The 22877-nt window shown below is 46.9% G+C and overlaps 1 protein-coding gene across 2 annotated transcripts in view; it reads right to left on the reverse strand.

Annotated features, from left to right (window-relative positions):
* cux2b (cut-like homeobox 2b) overlaps positions 1 to 22877 on the reverse strand; it is a 328835-nt gene that overhangs the window by 83636 nt on the left and 222322 nt on the right. For both annotated transcript variants that reach the window (XM_085961568.1, XM_085961567.1), the window contains exons 5-8: positions 13485 to 13622; positions 3779 to 3908; positions 1126 to 1202; positions 598 to 664 (exon numbers count right to left, since the gene is read on the reverse strand). In XM_085961568.1, the coding sequence (XP_085817694.1) occupies positions 598 to 664; positions 1126 to 1202; positions 3779 to 3908; positions 13485 to 13622 (412 nt within the window). The remainder of the gene's footprint in view (positions 1 to 597; positions 665 to 1125; positions 1203 to 3778; positions 3909 to 13484; positions 13623 to 22877) is intronic.

Raw genomic sequence — 22877 nt, forward strand, 5'->3', positions numbered from 1 at the left:
CTACTGATGCCATCTGCGGAGACGGACAGGCCAGATTGTCCCTTGCTCCTCACGGAGACAGTGGGTATGGGGGTGGGGAAGCGGAAGAAATATGAACTTAAGGAAACAAACAAGCAAATCCAAAGCACCATGAAAAGCAACCACCATCTTTGATCATGTGATTGTGGACCAAAATAGCACATTTGCCCCTGAAGCCATGCTTGGTAAGCTTTTCACCTACTACTTTGTGAAGACGTGAATAAAAGTGTAATTTGCATTCCAATATTGTAATTTGTGTCAAAGAATGTTAATACGTCAATTAAAGTGTGGCAAGTATAAAGTTGCTACACTTTGAAGCATCTTAACCCCTTCCCCCTCATGAAGGTGAGCTAAACCTACGACTGTATTTTTGTACTATTACATGAACTACCTAAAATTTCTGGCAGGTGATTTATATCAGTATGTATTACTTTCAAAAAACCAGGCATATGGTTTGTGCAGGGCTGATTAAATTAATACGTTCCCTCTTTGAAGCTACAGTTAGGCGAAACGTTCCTCATTTTGCCTTGAAGTGAGCGTGTTTAACAAATGCACGGTTGCAGGCTTGCGATTACTTACTTAGATACGGCTTCTTCATCATATTTACACCTCAGGTCCAGGAGCTCTGCTTGTGTTGTCTTCAAAGCTGAGTAACAGATAATTACAGAAAAAAAAGATGAGCATCAAGTCACATGGGTTTAATCTGCAATTTGTGTAATTACTGTCATACAGAAAGCTGCATAGTCGGTTCCATCTGATTCCTCCCCTTGCTTATTTAAAGGGGCCATTTCACCAGGTTTACGTTACATGGCTGTGCATTGGTACATGATGACATCCACCATGCAGCAACAATGGCACAGGGCAGGCAGATTTTTGCAGCAGCCAATTCCACGGTGCTTTTCCACTCAAACTGCTGGGGTAAACACTGTGCTGCAGCAGACAGTCACACATGGAACTGTCTGCGTTCCACCATAAATCACAGCAGCTTTCCTGTACAGGGTGGCCAGGAACTGCATCTAGCTACTAAATGACCATTCCCCCCCCACCACCGCCCCCTCTCTGATGACATCAATGTTATTTATGTAACAAACGCTGAAGGTCACCTACCTGAGTGAAGGACCATAATTTTTTCTTCTGCTTCCCCAAATCTGGCAGCCAAGGGGATCTGTGCTTCCTGTAGTCTCCTACATGTTAGAAAAAAGGATACTTTTCTACTTAGTGATCAGAAATCGAAGCTGGAATTTGTGAAAAAAGCATTTAAAATGTTTAACAGAACGGGTACAGCTCTTACTTTTTTTCTTCAGTTTATAGAATAGGTAATTTTGAAGCTATGCCAGTGCACGGACTTGTACCAGACTGAATTTCAGGTGGGGGTGAGTTTAACACTCCATTTGTGCCACGTGGTAAATGGCCACCAGCAGCACCCTCAAAAAAAAATCCCAGAAACGGGGAAAGTCTTGCCTCCCCATAGGATGGCAGGCCAACCAATTGTTTGCCCCGGCTAACCTTTTTTTTTTAAAACACAGGCCCAAATGTTGTGCCCTGAGCCGCTGTGTGCACTCAACTTCAGATTCTCACCAGCAGCAAATATTTAAACGCATGAATCACACCACCCAGTGCAAAGGCAGCAAGGGAATCAAAGATGAGGGCCCTTTCTAATTTTATCTCCTGACAATGCAGCATGTGGCTCATAGCGGTGTTCTTATCCACTGCTGATTTAAAACTAAACTCTAAACCTGAGCTTGATGCTTTCTTCACGTTCTGTATTTGGACACTATCATTCATCGCTGCTAGTTCGTCTGAATTTGCCTTAGTTTAGCAAACACCAGGGGTGTCAGGTGAACAATTCCTGATTTGGATTCACTCTCAGGGAGTAAACACACCAGGCTCCCAGAACGCACTTCTGTCCTTGTGGATACTGTACATCCCAAGAGGAATGCAGGAAAGAAAAGGGTCTGCTGTTCTGCACGGCAGCTATATTGTAATAATAATCAAAACCGTCCAAAATAGTCTGGAGAGGGCAAGTACTTTTTGCTCAGATTTCCTTTGGTGGCGAGTGAGCAAAATTGTCCTATGATGCCCACAACCAGAGGTCAACTGCAGTCCTGTTACAGCGTGTGCCATTTTTGTAAATCTGCAGCTGCAAAAAAACAGTTTGTAATGTAAATGAATCTCAATGAAAGGAAAACCACTTGAAATATAATCAAATTCGTTTAGTACACTGGCAGCTTCAGTTGGTTATGAACAGCAGATTTTGAATGAACAATTAGCACGCACACATACACAATCATATAAAAATTCCATATTTATATGGAGATCAAGAAAGAGGGGCAAGAGGAAAAGAGAGGGGGCCGACAGGGAGGAGCAAGAGAAATAGGGGTGTGAGAGAGATGGGGCAACGGAAACAGCGTGGGGAAAGAACGTGTGAAGAGACAGATGGGAAGGAGCAGGTGAGAGGAAAGAGAGGGTAAAGGAGAGGGGGTGGGGAAAGAAGAGGGGGGCGGGGAAAGGAGAGGGGGCGGGGAAAAAGGGGGGAGGGGGAAATAGAGGGGGCGGGGGAAAGAGGGGGGAAGGGGGAAAGAGGGGGGAGGGGGAAAGAGAGGGGGTAGGGAAAGAGGGGGTGGGGAAGAGGGGGAGGGGGAAGAGGGGGAGGGGAAGAGAGGGGGTGGGGAAGAGGGGGAGGGGAAGAGAGGGGGAGGGGGAGAAGAGAAGGGGAGGGGGAGGGGAAGAGAGGGGGAGGGGAGGGGGAGGGGGAGAGAGGGGGAGGGGAGAGAGGGGGAGGGGGAGAGGGAGAGAGGGGAGAGAGGGGGAGGGGAGAGAGGGGGAGAGAGGGGAGGGGGAGAGAGGGGAAGGGGGAGAGAGGGGGAGGGGGAGAGAGGGGGAGAGGGGAGAGAGGGGGAGGGGGAGAGGGGAGGGGGGAGAGAGGGGAAGGGGGAGAGAGGGGAAGGGGAGAGAGGGGAAGGGGAGAGAGGGGAAGGGAGAGAGGGAAGGGGAGAGAGGGGAAGGGAGAGAGGGGAAGGGGAGAGAGGGGAAGGGGAGAGAGGGGAAGGGGAGAGAGGGGAAGGGGAGAGAGGGGGAGGGGAGAGAGGGGGAGGGGAGAGAGGGGGAGGGGAGAGAGGGGGGAGGGGGATGAGAGAGGGAGAGGAGAGGGGAGAGGAGAGCGAGGGGAGGGAGGAGAGAGGTGAGAGTGGGAGAGGGAGAGGGGAGAGAGCGAGAGGGGGAGAGAGCGAGAGGGGGAAGAGAGCGAGAGGGGGAAGAGAGCGAGAGGGGGAAGAGAGCGAGAGGGGGAAGAGAGCGAGAGGGGGAAGAGAGCGAGAGGGGGAGAGAGCGAGAGGGGGAAGAGAGCGAGAGGGGGGGAAGAGAGCGAGAGGGGGAGGAAGAGCGAGAGGGGGAAGAGAGCGAGAGAGGGGGAAGAGAGCGAGAGGGGGAGAGAGAGCGAGAGGGGGAAGAGAGCGAGAGGGGGAAGAGAGCGAGAGGGGGAAGAGAGCGAGAGGAAGAAGAGAGAGCGAGGGGAAGAGCGGGGCAAAAGAGAGAGAGAGAAAGGGAGAGGAAGAAACAGCAGAGAGAAAGAAGAAAGAAAAAGAGGGCAAGAGAGTGAAAAAGAAAGTAGAAAGAAAAAGCAAGGAGAAAGACTTTTCCAGTGAGACCTCATCTTGTGTAAGTACAGCATTAATTACTGCAGCATTGTGCACGCTGCCACTTTCAGTCTGGATTAGATTTTCCTGAAGATTTACTGCGCAATTATCTACTTCTCATGTACCTTTCTTTTTCTGCCTCATTTTTCTGTGACAGGTTATCGCTTTTAAGTGCTGTGCTGTCTGTGCTGGTCTTTTGTAATTCTTCAGACACTCTGATCCTAGCTGGAGAGGTTTCTGCTGATTGTTCTGTGGCTGTAGGAAGCAAGATGGAATTGTGATCATATCTGAACAACACACAGACGACTTGGGATGTTTTAGTGCACATCGCTATCCACAATTTTAGGCAAGAACTCCTTAAAAAGCTGCACACTTTAATTCTAAGTATAAACATACAAAAAATAATTAACCCTTGTTCTTTTACCCAGAGATTTTTTATGACCAGGTCTGGCATTAATTATTATTTTCATGCATCGTATATTAAAATCAATCGGCAATTATGTAAATATATTTTAGCATTCTTCTCCATATCTTTAATATTTGTTTTGCACTAGTATACACACTGCACTAGCACAGCTTCTACCACACAATTTTAAAAAATGTTACAGTATCTGCGGAAAAGAAGTCACATGAATTTAATTAAAATCTAATTAAGTCTTTAACGTATTACGGTCAACGATATGCCCAAGTACAGTTTCCATGGCACAATCAAAAGAAACCAGTTCAGCAAGAGAAAGTTTAAGATTACGATGTAACAACTTAAATGTTAGACAACAGTAGAGAACAAAATTCTCCCATGTGAGGGGACGGGGCAGACGTTAGTGGACGGTGGGCAGTGGAGGGACTGGCAGTGGGCCGGGCGATTTTGTGGGGCCAGGAGGAACATTCAGTGATCCTTTTAAGGACCGCTGGTTTGGCCACTCTGTGTTCAGTGGAAGATCAAAATTGTACCGGTGTCCTAAATACATCATAGGACCCTGATTTAAATACATTGGCCGGAATCTTCCGGGGTGCCAGTGGGCGGGATAGGTGGCGGGTCAGGTGGGAAAGTGTTTTTTTGACAGCGCATCAATGCGCCTTTCCCAATGTCGGGTCTGTCAGCGCTGAGCAGACCCGACAGGCAGCGGCGGGCAGGCAACCCAATTAAACTTATTATAATGTGCTTAACAGACCCTTAACAGGCTTTTTTAACATACTTTTTAAATTCACCTTCATGGCCACGGGAACCGCGCTGTTTGGGGATTACATCTGTCAACCTGAGGCGGGAGTTCAGTGGCCATTGCTCCAGCTGATTACTTGACAGCTTCAAATGTACAGTAAAAGCTCCCACTTGACAGATGATCACTTTCCTCAGCCACAAGTTGTTTCTCAGTCCATTTCCAGCACACGATTCTGCAGGCTTTCCACTTTCTACTCTCCACCACTCTAACCTCATTGGAAGAACTCTCTCACCATTCTTCTGTCAATCTTAACTTCACTTGCCATCTATTGAATGACGTAACCAGACCCGCTTCCTCTAATTGGGCCAGGAAGCGTGCTGGGCGGGCTTAACAAGCCGTATCAACGTAAATTAATTTTAGGCAGCGGGATGGAGCCAGCAGCGGGGCCGCGACCCACCAGCGACATCGCCCGCCCCGGACCCGCCGAGGTGAGCAAAATCCCGGCCACTGATGAGGCTCACACCTGTTTAGACAGAATGGTGGCCATCTAAATTGAGGCGCTTTCAAAAATCACTTCGGGTAGGCCTCAGGCAGCAAGCCAAAGGTAAGTTTTTAAATCAAATTTTAGTCCCGCTACCACCCCTTCACACTGAAAAACAGGGCGATAGTAAGATAAAAAAATCACCCCATTAGATTGACTTGTGTACTGGAAGAAATGAGGCACTGCTTAATATAATGACCTGTTATTAGGTTTTAAACAACTAATGAAACAAAACTTGAAAGGTACTTTAAACTGGATTTCACAAAGAACACAATGGCCCAGAATTTGTGGTAGCAATAACGGCAAGGCTGTCAGCTTTCGCCATTATTACTGGGTAAAACTGACAGCAACTTCTGGCGTCTGCACATGTGCAGTTAAATGCGGAAATCCGGAAGCTGCTGTCAGAAATACCCTGCTCCTCCACAGGGGGTGCTGTTGCAGCCTTCGCTGATGGAATCAACACAGAGTCACTGATTTGACATGAACTTAAACTAATTACCCACTATTCTTGCTGTGAAGACCGATAAAAAACTTAAGCCTTGTTCAATCAGGAGTAACTGAGTTTTTAACGGCATACTAAGTCATAATTACTGTTGAACAACCTTTCTGGCCCTGATAAATTCATTTTATTAGTGTGGAGTTTCATTCCCTCAGAAGAAAATTAAAACTATGCAGATTTAAAAAAAATAGAAATTAAAATTATATTTTTTTTAAGTTTGTGTTTTGATATTTAAGTTTCCCCCTTAATCCCATGTGCACGTCCCAATCTTCATTTCACTTTCTGTACAATGATTTAAAAGCAATTTATAGTCCCTGCTTTTTATTTCCTGCTTTGTCGTCTGTGAGGATTCTTCAATCTGATTGGCTGATCAGCCTGCCTGCTGCCTGCCCTGTTGCCGGACACCACAAATCCCCTGTAGAAGGCGGCAATTTCAAAATGACGTCAGAATAGAGGAAGTCTGCGCTCCAGAGTCTGCTAAAACTTTGTGGGCAGCTTTTTTCGAGGTCAACGAGGAGTGCCGTTCCTTTGTCGCTGACGGCAAAATCCAGGCCAAAAGCAGCGAGGATGAGGGCTGAGTGGGCCATGTGTTTGTATACTGTCCTTTCACCTCTACGACTTGGTGTTGAATGCAGGCAGACTGAAAGAATGAAAGTATAGCCTCTCAGCGACCTCAGCCATGTCAACTAAGCTCGTAAGCTTAGTTTTACTACTTCAAAGGTGCTACAAATAAATGCAAGTTGTTGCTGTTGTTTATAATTCAGCCCTAAATTTACAATCTCGGTGAACCTCCAAAGTTGGTTGATAGGAAAAAGACAAGGTGGCACAGTGGAAGCAGCTCCCAGGAAATTCCCGGCCAAAGTGTCATTTGGGAATAGTGCACAAATGCATCGTTGGAATAAACAGGTCTTTTTCCGAGTGGCAAGCAGTGACTAGTGGGGTACCGCAGGGATCGGTCCTTGGGCCCCAGCTATTCACAATATATATTAATGATCTAGACAAGGGAACTAGATGTAATATCTCCAAATTTGCAGACGACACAAAGCTGGGTGGGCGTGTGTGCTGTGAGGAGGATGCCGAGAAACTCCAGGATGATTTGGACAGGTTGGGTGAACCTGTGGAATTCTCTACCACAGAAGGCAGTAGAGGCCAATACATTAAATATATTCAAGAAGGAGTTGGATATATTTCTTAAGGCTAAAGGGATCAAGGGGTATGGGGAAAAAGCAGGGACCGGGTACTGAATTTGGATGATCAGCCATGATCGCATTGAATGGCGGAGTAGTCTCGAGGGGCCGAATGGCCTACTCCTGCTCCTATCTTCTATGTTTCTATGTTTCATCTCGGACAGGGTTGGTACACAATGAAACAGAGCTTTGCTCTGCATCCAACGACTGCAGTGTGTGATATGGGAGTGTTTTTGCTGGCACTGGATGCAAAACGTGGCAGAGTGTTCTGATCCTCACCACACTGTGCACAACATGGGCTGGATGTGGAAAATGCACCAAAAAAAAGGGAAGACAGGTGGCAGTAGAGGGAATCATGAAGTTCCTGGAGTAAAAATAAGCTGTGGCAATGTATCCTTCAAACTTTGGGGGACATTATTATGCAACTCTCTGCTCATTACATTCGACCTCCTCACAAAAAAGATTATCAGTTATGAAATGAGAACTGCACTGAACTATGGAATCGGAAATCTCAAAAACAAATTACCAGGTGGTCAGATAAGATCACATATTGCTTTATTTGATCATTTCATTTTGGTCTAACTATCTAATGGTGCCTACTTAGGTCCACGTGCTCGCTTTTGCCTGTTAACTGCCTTTAGGCAGACTCTGGCTGCAATCAAGTGGCCAAGTTTAATAGAGATTGCAGTATAAATATAAATTTTGCATGAGGATCTTTATTTGTGACTGTATTAAGCTGCAACTGCAGCAGCACTACTTACACAACCTCACACTGAATAGTTATACGCCTCACACAAACACAGTGGAAAAGTTTCCCCCAAGAAAATATAAAACCAGATGGTAACACTTCATATTAAAAGTCTGCTATAACGTTCTAAATACTTAGCACTGCTCTAATGGCATAACGTCCTATCTACATAAAGAAACATCTGTTTAGTAATGCCATTATAACATAGCTATTTATTTCGATCTTAACACAGCTTTAAAACAACGAATTAGGTTCTAATGCAGTATTAATTTGCAATAATTACTGGCTATGAATAAAAATGTGTTACCATCTCATTTGGTGATTAGGTTTTGATCTTTTATCCTGAACCTCATGTAGTTCTTTTACGAATAATTTAAATAATGAAAATCAAGCACTGAACAAACTTGTATTATCAAACCTTTGTTGTTCTAAAATTGACCTATAGTTTGTACAAACTAATCTACAAAATAACAAAACATTTTAAATTCTAATTATGTTAATTGTTTACAGCAAATGGATTCATGGATTTAATAGCTTTAAAGCCAGAAAACAGTCTTTAATTGACTTGTGCTAGCACTGGGAATGAGGTACCGTGTGGTAGTGTTATTGGTGCTGGATTAGTATTAGAGAGGTCTTACGCTCAAATCCCACCATGGCCAGTTGTGAAGCTGAATGTAATAACTCTGGTACAGGAAACTTTGGTTTATCCGGAGGTTGTATGTCCGGAAACCTCGATCTACCGGCAGAAATCAGGAGCCGTTTTGTTAGTTTTTTTTTCTTCTCGTGGCTTTGTTTTCAACAGTCGGGCTCTGGAAAGCCTCTGAAGCTGTTGCTAAGCTACAGAGACGCTTCCAAGGTACGGGCCTACTGTTTACAAGCTGTTGCTAAGCAACAGTGTTTGTTGTCAGATACGGAGATGAAAACCTCTGTATGCTTCAACATTAACTTTGTATGTCCGGCAGTTTTGATAGATCGGCAACAGCTCGGTCCCGTCGGTACCAGATATAACAAAGTTTCCTGTAATTTGTATGCTAGTATGAAAGTTGAAAGCCACATGGTTGTAAAAGCCCAACTGGTTCAGTAACATCCTTCAAGGAAGGGAGCCTGCCAACCCTAACTCTGTCTAGATTACATATGACTACAGTCCCGCACTACATGATTGAATCTTAACGGCCTCTGAAGTGGCCGAGCAATTCAGTTGTAAGCAATTGCTACAAAATCTAAAAATAACGAAAAAAAATCAGACAGATTTATTAGCAACTGCCGAGTCAGTGTGTCAGGACAAGACTTAGGTAATCTCAGCGCAGTTGACCCTGCGGAGTTCTCCTCACCAAGGACCAATTGCTTAACTAGTCTGTGGGACAGTTCTCCCAACTTGGAGACTATGGGCTGGATTTTCCCAGCTCTGAGGAGGTGGGTTTGGAGGCGGGACTGCTGGGAAAATGGGAGCGGGTCCCAACCCCGCTCCCAACCTGCCTCCGAGTCATCTTCCCGGGAGGCGGGTCCCCGACTCATGCAGGGACCCGTCTCATAGCGGCAGGAAGGGGATTAGAGACAATTAGCTCCTGTTAACAGGTAGTTAACAGGCAGTTTAGAGGCTTTTCCCCATTTTCAGCCTGCTGATGCGGGCTTCCCGACGGCGGGAAACCCTGCCAGGGTCAATGAGGCCAGCTGTGGGTCTGTTGCAGTGTAAGTGTGCAAATGACAGCTGCAGAGGTAGTGTAATGGGTGCAATTGTGCACAGGTAAGTAGGACAGGTGAGAAAATGTAGTGAGAAATATTTTTATTCTGTTTATATGTATCTGCAGGTGACAAGATTTGATGTTTCTATGAAGCTTCATCTGATCGGGAGAATTGACAGATGGCTTCTGCAATCTCACATGCAGCTGCCATCTGTTTTCTCCTAAGGAGAGAGTCATTGGTGAGTCTGGGTGCAAGGGCTCACCTTTGGACAGTGATTGTCAGTGTTTGACAGCACCTCAATGCTGTCAAACACTGACAATTCATCTGTCAAAAAATGATGGGGCCTGTCCCTTTAAGAAAACCGGCAGATGAAGCGTCATGCACTGACGTCATCTGACACCGGCTTTCCCTTAATTGGCCGGCAAGCCCACAGGGCGAGCTTAACAAGGCCAATCAAGGGAAAATAGCGTTTGTTCATCAGAAGTCGCTGGGGGCGGGACTAGAACCCAGAAGGCAGCAGTCCCTCCCCCAACTCATCTCGGCTGGCAAAATCCAGCCCTTAATTTCTCTGATAGCTATCCTAGTTTATATAAAGTAGCACCTGTCCAACATTTGGATTCAAAATGTCATATAGGCTACTGTCCAGTAAGGGAGAGACAACAGCAGATTTTTTTTTTTTTGAGTAAACAACAGCAGATTTCCTCCCCCCCCCCACCCCTGCCGCAACAGACCAGGTAACAGCTTGACATAGTCAACTTTCACAGAGTCATATCTTTCAGCCAACATCCCAGCTTCCTCCATCACCATCCCAGGTATGTTCTGTCCCACCAGTCCCACCAGCAGGATAGATTCGCCAGAGGTGGGGGCATAGCAGTACACAATCAGATGGGAGTAGCCCCGACTGTCCTCAACATTGACCTGAAGCCATGAGATTTCATGAGGCCCAAAGACTAAAGTGGTTGAAGGAGAAGGCCATGCACCATCTTCTCAGGGTAACTAGGGATGGGCAATAAATGCGTCCTTGCCCGGGTCCCGAATAACCCAAGAACAATTTTTTTAAAAGGAACAACTTTCATTTAACTCACCCAGTTTCAACAATGACCACTCCCAGGTCATGTTTAGGATAGCTCCCTCTAATCTGTCCCCAAAATGTGCTTGAACCCCATCCTATGACCAGAACCCATAGTGCAACATGATATTTTCCATTTCCACACCATGAACGGAGTGAGGCTGCAATTCAATGCAAAGTAGGGCAATTTTTACGATATCGAAACTGGATTGAGGTTGTCACAATTATTTCGCATAGTGCCCTTATAACCGGCAGAGACGATTTTCATGGATTTGAACCCCAGTGTTTAGTGCACTGTGCTACCCACCAGTGAATGATCATACGTGTCTTCACGTCATTACAAAAAGCTCCCTTTTACCCCGATTCAGGTGGTGTAATAGGGGGACCAAACTACTAAGTTCATGTATTGGTTTAGTGTTTTCATATTATCCCAATTAGGTAATGCAATCTTCCCATTGTACTAAAAATATTTATGTGTAGCAAAACTCATTAGCTGTAGAATGTGTGTTCAATCAGTGCTTTAATAGTTCAGCACATTTATTATAATAAATCTATTGATACAGTAATTACCTTGAATTGATATATAAATACAACTACTAATTAAAGTGAAAGGTACTAAAGAGCAAGCTTCACGGGAATTAACTTCCACACAGAGAAGAGTCTTGCAGAGCATGCTCTGTATGCTTCTGTTCAGCCTAAAAACAAACCCCATAGATCATTTGTCAGTGAGCAGGTTCACCTTAATAAGGAGATCTAAAAAAAATCAAGGACATCATCTTAAAAAAAAGATAGCACTTTTACAACAAGCACTAACAAGATATGACAGCCACCTGAGGGCTCTGATGTGGGACATGTGCTTTGCGAGCCCCTTGCCCCGCATCTTTAACAGCTCGCTAGAGTCAGGGACTGTCCCTCAGACTGGAATGATGCTCATCTGGTTCCAATTTTCAAAAAGGAGAACAAGGCCTATTAGTTTGACTTCAGTTATAGGTAAGATGCTTAAAGGGAGCATAAGAGATGATCACCTTGACAGAGGAGTCATCAAGGACACCCAACATGGCTTCTGGAAAAGTAGGTCATGTCTTACTAATTATTTTTGAAGAAGTCAACACATTAGTGGATGAGGGTAACCCAGTAGACATTGTCTACCTGGATTTTCAGAAAGCATTTGATAAAGTATCTCAGTAGTTTACTCCACAAGATAGGATCTTGTGGAATTAGTGGGAAGCTGCTACAGTGGATAAAGGGTTGGCTGCATGCCCGAAGGGATAAAGTTGTTCTCAATGGCCGTGGGTCTGCTTGGGAGACCGGTTGCCAGTGATGTCCCACTGGGATCGACGTTGGGGTCATTGATCTTTACTTATCTATATTAATGAGCTGGATGAAAGTGCTGGGTGGAATGATTCACAAGTTTGAGGATGATACAAAGATTTGTGCAGGTGTTAGGACTGTGGAGGAGACTAAACAAGTGCAAGCACATCACAATGTGTTAGGGGTATGGGCTCATGTTTGGCAAATGGCATTTAACAAGTGCAGTGTTACGCATGTGGACAGGACCAATGCTAAGCACACTTACACCTTACAAGGAACAGTACTGAAGCCTGTGGTGAAAGAAAAAGATCTTGGCATCATAGTTCATTATGGCACTGGACTATCTACCCAGAGGTCGCCAGTTCAAATCCCACAAGCAAGTTGTGAAATTGAATTCTGGTAACTTGTGGGCCAGCACCAGAAAATCGTGAAAATTTCTAGAGTGTCCTAAAAATCCAACTGGTTTTCTAATGGCCTACCTGCTCTGACCTACATGTGACCTAATAAGCCACCCATTTGTAAACAACAAGATGATATTTGAACAGATCCATCAGCAATGACCCGGGCATTGCATCAGAATAAGACTAAGGCAAGCTCAGCCCACTTAACCCAACAAATTCCTTCTCACTAACATTTGCAGGCTGGTCCCGAGTTAGGAGAACATTCCCACAAGATTAGTCAAGCAACATCCTGACATCGGCATATTCACAGACTCAATTCTATCAGCCAACATCCGAGACTCCTCTATCACCATTCCATTCCTGTGTATATCCTGTCCCATTGGCAAGATGCACCTGCCAGAGTTGGGGGCACAGTGATATACAGTTGGGTGAGAGTAGCCCTGGGAGATCTCTGAAACCCTTGAGGTTTCATGGCTATATAGGAGCACTGAAAAAGTTACTGTGTTCATATAATTTCGATGAATAAACAGTGCAGAACCTCCATTGCAACACTTGCTGTGGACTCCATCTGAGGCTCCGACTTGGCTCCTCTGTGTAAACAGCAACTTGGCCTCGCGCCTAAACGTTAAAGACGACAGCCTCATTTGTATAACAAAGAGTGACATAAGAACATAAAAGAAATAGGAGCAGGAATAGGCCACTTGGCCCCTCGAGCCTGCTCCGCCATTCAATAAGATCATGGCTGATCTTGGGCTCAAAGCCACTTCCCTGGCCGTTCCCCATAACCCTTCACTCCCTTATCTTGCAAAAATCTGTCTATCTCCACCTTAAATGTATTTAATGACCCAGCCTCCATGACTCTCTGGGGCAGAGAATTCCACAGATTTACAACCCTCAAGAGAAGAAATTCCTCCTCAACTCAGTACTAAAATGACGACCATTTATTCTGAAACTATGCCCCCGAGTTCTAGATTTTCCCACCAGGGGAAACATCCTCTCTGCATCTACCTTGTCGAGCCCCCTCAGTGACAAGAAGCAACCTTAGAAAATGATCAATACATTGAAAAGAAACTGCAGACTGATATTTCTACATCAATCTTCAGAATTTTTTCAAAATATAGAAACGACCTAATTACACTGGTGTTTTTGAAAGCTGTAAATCCAGTAAACAGTTCATTAATTGAGAAGTTTCATGTAACCAGCTTGTTAGTCCTCTGAAGTTTACCATTTACCTTCACAGTTGAAGAGCTCGGATTGTTTCTTACAGTGTCTGAAGATCTCCTTCACTATTCGACTCTCGGGTTCATTGCGTTGGAGATGGAACAGTTTCTCCTCCAGGTTACGAGCTGCTTCGAGAGAAGGGGCAGGGTCTGGAAAGTGTTATCACAGAAAGGCCTTTATGGAACACACTCACAATTCTAGAAATAACACCAACATTTAAGAGATTATATGAAGTAAAAAAAAAGAGATTCAGGACGGAAACCCATGCCATCCCCAGTAAGAATGATGCAAACTGGTCAACATTTAAAAGTGCCCAGATTTTACAAATGTACTTAAATGTCAATCAGTATTTCAACTGTGTGCAAGAACTGCTGTAACTAACCATCCCCAGTAAGATGTCTTCTACTCCGTCCATCTCGCTGGACTGATTGTTCCAATATTCTATCCACCTAAGTACCCAATTGCAGCTTTGGGCTACAGTAAACAGCTTTCAAATAATTAAATACAACCATAAAGCAGCTTTGTGATGCACATACAGGTGCACAGGCATTTACAAGTAGTGCTTTAAAAAACTTTATGAATCTACAGCAATAGTTGAAGCTGTTTTTTTATTACTCTTTGAGCACCAATTCCTTTAGCGTAGGTCTCTCGCAGAGGTCATGTCAATGTAAACCTGGCGGATTTTTTAAAATTTAAGGCTCGTGCCTAGGATGACTTGTTTTTCCACTGGGTCCTCCTGACTAGCGCCAGTCTTACTGAGTCTAGTAAACGCATGACTGTGGCAGCGTGTAAGCTGGCCAAAATGTCACAGCCAGCCTACGCTTTACAGGATCGACAGATGTGAGAGAGTGACTCAGTTAGCTCACTCTCCAGAAACACACACCAAAATGTAAAAGCAACTTGAGAGTAGATTTGATGGTAGATGGACAGCCTAGGTAGCCACTTCACTCTCGAGCACTTTCCTTCTCCTGAAATGCTCCGAGTAAGGATGTAGTTCAGGCTGTAAAATTATATTTGAAAGTAATTCCTGTTTGTCATACTACAGAAAGAAGGGATATCTGAAACAGGTATCAAAGCATTGGGGCTATTTCCCGTTACACTCCGGAACCCAGTTTTTAGGCAGACAGACAAATATATTTTTTAAAAATTACATTAAAATGTTATTGTTATGATCTAGAAAAAAAAACAGCACCCAATGTTTATCAAAGAAACAAATGCAACAGTGCTCACCATGCTAAGGAAAGCACACTGGCACATACACAATCAGCCCGCATCTATCTTAACTCACCATATACGAGCTGATCTGACTCAATTTCTATTTTATGTTGAACCAGTATGAACAGAAAATGCAAAAAAACCCATCAAAAGATGGTGAGGTTCACCCATGTGCTAATCTTCCTCTCTCTGTGAGCGAAGGCCTTCCTCATGTCTGGAAGATGGTGCCTCAGTTTAAAAGCTGTTTTTTGGATGAATGGGCTCCCATCCACTTGAAATAGGTTTGACAAAAATTCTATCCTACTTCAAGTTTAGTGTTGGATGGAAATGAATAAATTAAAAATATTGTTCTTACAAAATGATTTTAAATCGATTGAAGAATGCATCTTTATCTTCAAGGGGCATCCTCCATATTGTGCCCAAATCACATTAACACCCATGATTGTTAATTGTGCCGTTTAAAAACAATGTGCTGGAGGCCAGAAGGGGGAATCTGTGCACAAGCACACATTGGTGTCTATTTGCACATCTGCAAATGTTCCCCTGGGAACAGAGAGAATAAAAATTGCACTAAGGCTTCAGATCTGAGCACTTACACATTGTCTATTGATGATTCAGATTCAGCAACAGAACAAAACACTATTATCCCATATCTGGTGAAATTTACTATCTGTGGACCTCTGCGCTCTTGGATAGATTTTCTAATCAAAGTCTCTGTTAAATTATTGTTTTGATTGACAGGATGCCACACAGATCAGGAAGGTTAGGGACTGTACAAGAAGACAGCATGCAATGGAAACCCAAATAAAGCTGTAGCGATACTCTGAAGAATTTTCAGTCAAACCTAATACAAGAGGATTATGAAGCAATTTTAAAAAGCCCGTCTATAGACCCCTCTTAATTTGGAGCACTGGTGGATGAAGCAAACATTCTGTGCAGTACGCTGGGTGTGAAAAAGGTTAAAAACTTAGGCTACAAAGTTTTGTAACTGTGCAGATTTTCTGCAAAGCTATTCAATCACTTGGCGCACACCGTTAATTGGCTTTGCCTTCAGAGCTCTCACTACTGTGCAGAGACCAGACAGTGGCACTGATTGGTTCATTATCAGACACATATATTTGTACTCCACCTACTCGTCTTAATTATCAGTTAGAAAGGTTCCTAATCAGACGTGACAAACCTTAATCAAAGATGAAAAACTCCAATCAAATGTGGACAGTCAGCGGCCAAGACGGTGATAAAATCCAATTCGTGCTCAAGCATGTTTCCACCCTGAAGTATTTTATAAAAATAATCTTTTCAATTAACCATTACACTGCTACCTGTTGTTACCTGTTATTTCCCACTGAACGTAATACCAAAAATTAAAAAAGTTCTTCTGGCTCAGAATTAGTTTTCAAATAAGTTTTGTGCCAGCACATCTCATATTATGTACCAATCAGTGCAGCACTGATTATAAAAATAATCTTTTCAATTAGCCATTGCACTTAAAAAAAAAAAATTTTTTTTTCTTCTGTGAATGAGTCAAGTCGCACATTCTAAATATACTTAACATTTGAGTTGCTTTATTGCACCATTAGAGTGCTAGACAACGTGCTGTGGAATTATTTGGGGGACTTAATTAAAAATTTAATTAAAAAGTTATGGTAAATATTTATACTTGTTATTAAAACAAGCAGCCTGGAATTTTCCTTTAACTTCCAAATGGATGGCGGTCAAAACATTTCTCTCCAACGGTAGGCTTCTTGCAGTCCCATTTATTTACTGGGAAGCATTGATCCGTGTCACAGCAGTAAATGGTTCACCTGGCTGAAAGTCAACACACATTACAGAAACCACTGCTTTTCTCTCTGTTCGCCACTCTTGCTTTGCAGAAAAGTTGCAGCTTTCTTCACTTTAAAAAAAAATCTGAATTCTCAAGGAAATATCCCAGGAAATTATATTTGAAATGCTGCAAGGATCATCTGATCTCGACATTCCCTGAGCATCAGAGGCTGGTGGATTTTTCAGCAAGTTGGGAAAATCACAATAGCGCACTTGAAAAGTAAATTAAAAAAAGAAAATTACATGGTAGATTTTAACGGCCTCACTCGCCCGGTGGGAGCGGAGCGCGCGGTGGTGGTGGTGGTGGGTGTGGTGGTCGCTCAACGTTCCCAACACAATCCAGCCTCCGACTATCTTACTTAGCCGGGAAAGATCACCACGCCAACGGCATACAAGGGCCTACTTTGCATTGGAATGTTGCAGCCGATGATGCCATTGGTGCCATGATGACATTTACACTTCTGGATTCGGGGGGCCTGCACGGGGCCAACCTCGACAGCCTAGCAATGGCGGCAGTCGCAGAGTCTGTCCCCCGCCCGCCGGCTCTGACGTCACTCCCATTGGTTTTTGGGCGGGAGACTATCCCGCTTTATTCAAATAAAGCCCGGGAGTTAAGATGGCTCCGGGCCTCATGCTGAGCTCCCCTGAGGGTTTCCCTCATGGCCTCTCCCACGCCCGCTCTGAACGTAAACCTCCTCCTCAGTTAAAACCAACCCCTATAACTCCAACCTGGCACAGCCCACTAGGGGAAAAGAAAGTAATTTATATTGGAGAAATAAAGAAAATCTTTTTTTTTTTTTTTTTTTAAATGCACGCGATTAAAAAAGAAAATCACACAGCATGGCCACAATTTTTAAGTTTATAAACATTTTACTGCAGTAAGATGTATTTACTGACCTGGGAGGAGCATCAAATATACACAGTAATCAATGGAATGACGATTAGCTGCAAAGTCACAAAGTTATAAAGCAGTTCAGTTATGATGATGGTGTTGCTTCAGTGCGAAGACAAAAATATACCTTCAACCTTCACGTGGCAGCTGCAGTACCCCCCACGAGGGGGGCAGGGAATGTAAGGTGGCAATCAGATCCGAGTGATCTCTCACCAGGAAGAACTTGTACAATTCTCTGCATTACGTTGGCCCTCAATGAAAAATCTGCTGGTTCCCCCTCTGAAAATCCATCAAAACATAAAGGCCTAGAAATTCAGTTGGTTGCGCCAGCAGTTAGCGCCTTAAGAGAAGTGAATTTCGGGCGCTATGCGTGTAGCGCCCGGGCGCAGCGCAGTTTGCGCCTCGCCCCAAATTAAGTTGACCCTTAGCGCCGGCGCAAAGTTTAGCGCCCGCCCGGCTGCACGCGCAGAAAATGACGTCACATCCTCGTGCAACGCCCTTTGCGCGCCCCGATTCCAAACCTCAGTCGGACCGCCCCATTGTGCGGCTGGCGGCCAGAGCGTTTGTAAAATGGAACGCAACACAGCCGACGCGGGCCCCGGGGAGCGCAAATTAAAGGGCACGTACCCTGCAGTATAAAGGGCAGCCATTTTGCAGCAAACACTCTTGTGCAACGGATTTCTGGACACACAACAAGGAGGAGAGCTAACTGGTTTCGTGCAGCAATAGCTCAGGTATTGTTGGACTCAGGCCAAAGCGCTGCAAGTGCCCTGTTGGAAATTTGACTGTTTGCCAGCATTTGATGGGGGTTGCATGGGGTGCCAACGCGGAGTTTCAGCGCCATGTGCGTAGGGCTCGCAGACGCGGGGTCAGAGGGGCAGCCCTGGCTAGAGGCAGAGGGGGCAACAGGCATCGGCAACATAGGCCTTACCCAGTCAGGGTATACCGCCAGCAGCGCTCCTACCTCACCATGAGTGGCGCGCGATGTGTAAGAAGGCTGAGATTCCGAAAGGAGGTGGTTGCAGAGATCTGCCACCTGCTTCGCAGAGATCTGCGTCCAAAGCTCAGGTGCAGGACGTCTCTGTCGGTGGAGGTGAAGGTGGCATTGAACTTCTATGCCACCGGCTCCTTCCAATCCACTGTTGGGGACATAGCTAACATATCCCAGTTCGGCGTGCATCGCTGCATCCGCCAGGTGACCGATGCCCTTTTCAGAAGGAGACGCCAATTCATCTCCTTCCCCATGGCCCTGAAGAGCCAGCATCAGCATGCAGTGGGATTTGCTAGACTCGCGGCCTTCCCCTTGGTGCAGGGCGCCATTGACTGTACGCATGTGGCTTTGCGGGCACCTCTGGAGCATGGCGAGCAGTATCGCAACTGGAAGGGCTACCATTCTCTCAATGTGCAGCTGGTGTGTGACCACAAGCAGCGCATCCTGGCTGTCAATGCCTGCTTTCCAGGCAGCTGCCACGATGCCTTTATCCTGCGGCAGAGTACTGTGCATGACATGTTCGAGGCACAGCCTCCCCCAAGAGGATGGCTACTCGGGGACAAAGGCTATCCTTTGTGTACCTGGCTCATGACCCCGCTCCGCGCGCCCAGGACCGCTGCTGAAGAGGCATACAACGAGAGCCATCAAAGGAGCAGAAACATCATCGAGCAAACTATTGGGGTCCTCAAGCAGCGGTTCCGCTGCCTTGATCGTTCCGGCGGATCTCTGCAGTATTCGCCGCACCGGGTCTCCCAATTTGTCGTAGTTTGCTGCATGCTACACAACCTGGCTCTCTGCAGGATTCAGGCACTGCCACCTGACGTTAGACCACCACCTCAGGAGGAGGAGCAGGAGGAGCAGGAGGAGGAGTACGTTCCCAGGAGGGAGCGACAAGGTCCAAGGGCCGTCCGTCGCCAGCTTATTGAACGTAACTTCTAAGCCCCCTGTCAGGGAATGCCTTGTGGCCATGAAGCAAGATGAATGCAGCCACTCTGCAAGCCCTCAGCCGGCGAAGGCAACAAAGACTAACAAGAACAACCATGGACACTGTCTGAATAAAGATAAATTTATATTTGACAAAAATGAAACTCCTTCCCACATGAATCCCAAAAACAATCAACGGCCCCCACAAAAAGTGCAACAAACGACTCACTCCCACAACCTGGGGAGGAGTAACTCCACATTTGAACAAACCAGGCCTCAACCTCGGCCTTAACGCAAAAAACATACCCATAAACAAAACAACCATGGGCAAAATAAAGATGTCCACCGCCATATAAAATGAAAGCTGGCCACACCCTCTACTTAGTGGCCCGCGAGGGCGAGACCTTGTCCAGCCTTTTGGCGCCCCTGCCCGGCCTGCTGCTCCTCCGCAAGCTCTGCCCAGTGGCTGCTGCGAGGCTGGGGGAAGGCGCCCGAGGGTCAGATGTCCTTCCGCCAGATGGCCTTGGGGGGCGGCCTACATGGGCTTTGGGCCTCGAGGGGCCGGCTGTTGATTGGCGCACATGTGCATGCCCACCATCAGCTCCAGCCGCTTGCCGTTGACGCTCCACTGGGGGAGTGGCGGCGACGGATGGCGCAATGTGGGCAAGCTGGCGTATTGGAGGCGCTGGCTGGTGATGTCGCACGCTGGCACTCGCCCGGGCACGCACTGCACGATCCGCACCAATCGGCCGAAGGGCGGATCGCTGTGCTGCTGCAGCGCGGCGGGTGTCCTGGCGATGCCTGGCTGAGGCAGCGCGTGTGGCAGCAGTGAGTGCCCCTGTTGCCCTGGTCTGCGCCCGCATCACATCCGCCACTGACTTGACGGCATCAGCCAGCAACTCCATCGCCGGAAGCATCCGTTCCACTACCTCCATCATCATCCGGCCACTCTCGGCATTTGATGCCCCAAACTCCCGCACACTGGTCGCCAGCGACTCGATGGCCTCAGGCATCCGTCCCACCACCTGCATGAGCTCTGTGTGGCGGCGGTCCGAATCCTCGGCCATTTGGTCCAGCTGGCGCACCTCCTCCGAGGTGAAGGTGGCCGGACTGGAGGCGGGACTCTCCCGCTGGGGAGCAGGGGTCCGAGCTAGGCGACCCTTGGCACGTTGCTGGCGCCGAATGTCCGCAGCAACTGCACTCCCCTCCGATCCTTCCCCCCTCTGGGGGGGGGAAGGCCGCGGCCCACCCGCAGCCCTCCTGGGTGGCTGGACGCCACTGGTCCCAGCAGCTGCACTCCCCTCCGAAAGTTGCTCCAGGCTCTCGTCCAGGGAAGACGTGTCCAACACTTCGCCCTCTGCTGCGGGACCTGAGTCCTCCCCTGATGGTCCGGGTTGCTCTTCCTCCTCCTCCTCCTCCTCCTGCTGTTCGGAGGGGCTGTCACTGGCAGCTTCAGGGAGCTCTTCGTCACCAGCTGAAAGCAGGAAGGCACAAGAGTAGCTTCAGAGTGAGGAGAGGGCGTCAGCGAGGGAGTCATGACTGGTGGCATTCAGCGCATTGGTGGCACAGTGGCAAAGGAGGTAGCTCGGATGCGCAAGTGCGACGAGAGCGGGCCAAAAGGCGAGGTCCTTACCATTGCCGGGCAGCGGAGGGTCGGCTTCTCCGCACGCTCTGGGCACAATCACGTGGCCTCCCATGAGGCCCCTCACGCGCTCCTCCAGGGGAGTGAGCTTCTGGAACTTGGCGCGGCCTCCCCCGGTGATGTCGCGGCGCTTGCGACTATTCGCAAGTTTAGCCTGCAAGAGAAAGGACGGGCTCTAAGTACGGTGTGTAGCCGTGACGTAGTGTGCACTGCCTCCCATGGTGGAATAGCTTGGCCAGAGTGTAGCCCTGATCTAGTGTGCACTGCCTCTCATGGTGGAATAGCTTGGCCAGAGTGTAGCCCTGATCTAGTGTGCACTGCCTCTCATGGTGGAATAGCTTGGCCAGTGTGTAAAGTGCAGAATGTGCAATTGATGCTCATGACTGTCCCAAAGCTGCTGGCTGAGGGCTGCCCATTAGGCCTTTCAGGTCCCTTTGCCCATTATGTCAGGTGTACATGCAAGAATGAGGAGGAGAGTGGAAAGGGTACTCACCCTGACAATCCTGGTCAGGTCATTGTATTTCTTCCGACATTGCACCTTGTCCCTGGGGGCATCACCGTAGGACGACACCCTGGTGGCGATCTCCCTCCAGGCTTTGGTGTAGACGCGGTGGGTGGGATTCCTGCCATTGTCTGGGAACAAGATCCTGCGCCTCTTCTCCAATGCTGTCAGCATGATATCCAGATCACGCTCTGAGAAGCGCAGGGCACGCTCATGGGCCTTCTCATGCGTTGCCATGGCTCCTTGGGCTCAGCAGCAGTGTTGAGGCCTAGTTTGAAAGCTGCAGTGTGCAGGGCGTGGCAGCAGACCAAATCGTCCCTTCCCCCTTTAAGAGCTGGCCGGCGCCACGGGGTCTGCTGTCAATCAAAAAATGACCGCACCCGCGCTGCGCCCCGCCTCGATCCCTCTGCACCGCCGGCTTAGCGCCTAAAGATAGTCGTGTAACGCCTCTTTTAGCGCTCCAGCAACCTCTTAGGGCGAAGCAACTGAATTTCGGCGAAGGGGGCGCAACTTTGGGGCGGGCGCTAAAGTCGGGTGGGTGCTAACGTTAGCGCCCCAAAACTGGCAAAACTGAATTTCTAGGCCAAAGTCTTCTGATCGCATTGAATGGCGGAGCAGGCTCGAGGGGCCGAATGGCCTACTCCTGCTCCTATCTTCTATGTTTCTATGTTGTAGACAAACAAAAAAGAAAACTACATCCCATAAAGAGCCCTGTGGAGATACTTACCTTTTTCTCTCTGAACATAAATAAATAAAGTGTTCAAGGTCAAGAAAATAGGAATCTATAGGATAATTTCTGGGCTAAATCTGTGCCTGGTGTCCACAAGGTTAACATATATATACGTTAAAGTGACACTTGATTCGAGATATACACACACGTCCGTGAATGCCCAGATGTGTGTCCTCCAGTCAAAGAGGCAGCCTACTTAATACTCTGCTGATGGCACACTGGGTCTTTTATTTAGAACAGCTAATGAGCTGCTGCCAGAACAGCAGCAAAGTGGAAAAGCAGTCGTCTATTCTAACTGTTCAACAAGAGTGCAAGAGGCACCAAGTGAAGCGAATGAAAGAAATGTTGATCCTGCTTGTCTGAATCATCAGGAGTCCCAGGTGTAACCTCTCTGAATATCAGATGCTTTGTGCGCTCTCCCTCCCAGGAGGTGCAAACCCTGGAAGCTGACAGCCCATAACAAACAGAAAGTGCAGTAAAATAATGGAGGGATGAGGATTCAGCGGTCATTCCCACAAGTGGGAAGGGATGTGGGAGGGGAGGGTGAGCGATGAAAAACAAGTGCTTGGTAACTCTGTACAGGCTTCGCTATACGGATTCCAATAAACATCTTTTTAAGGATAAACCTTTTCTGTTAGCTTGGAAAACCCTTGAAGTTTTTTTGCACTTTGTATTACTTTTGTT

Source organism: Somniosus microcephalus, chromosome 19 (genome assembly GCF_052327205.1).
Source record: "Somniosus microcephalus isolate GS21.2 chromosome 19, FLI_Smic_1.0, whole genome shotgun sequence".
Taxonomy (NCBI): Eukaryota; Metazoa; Chordata; class Chondrichthyes; order Squaliformes; family Somniosidae; genus Somniosus; species Somniosus microcephalus.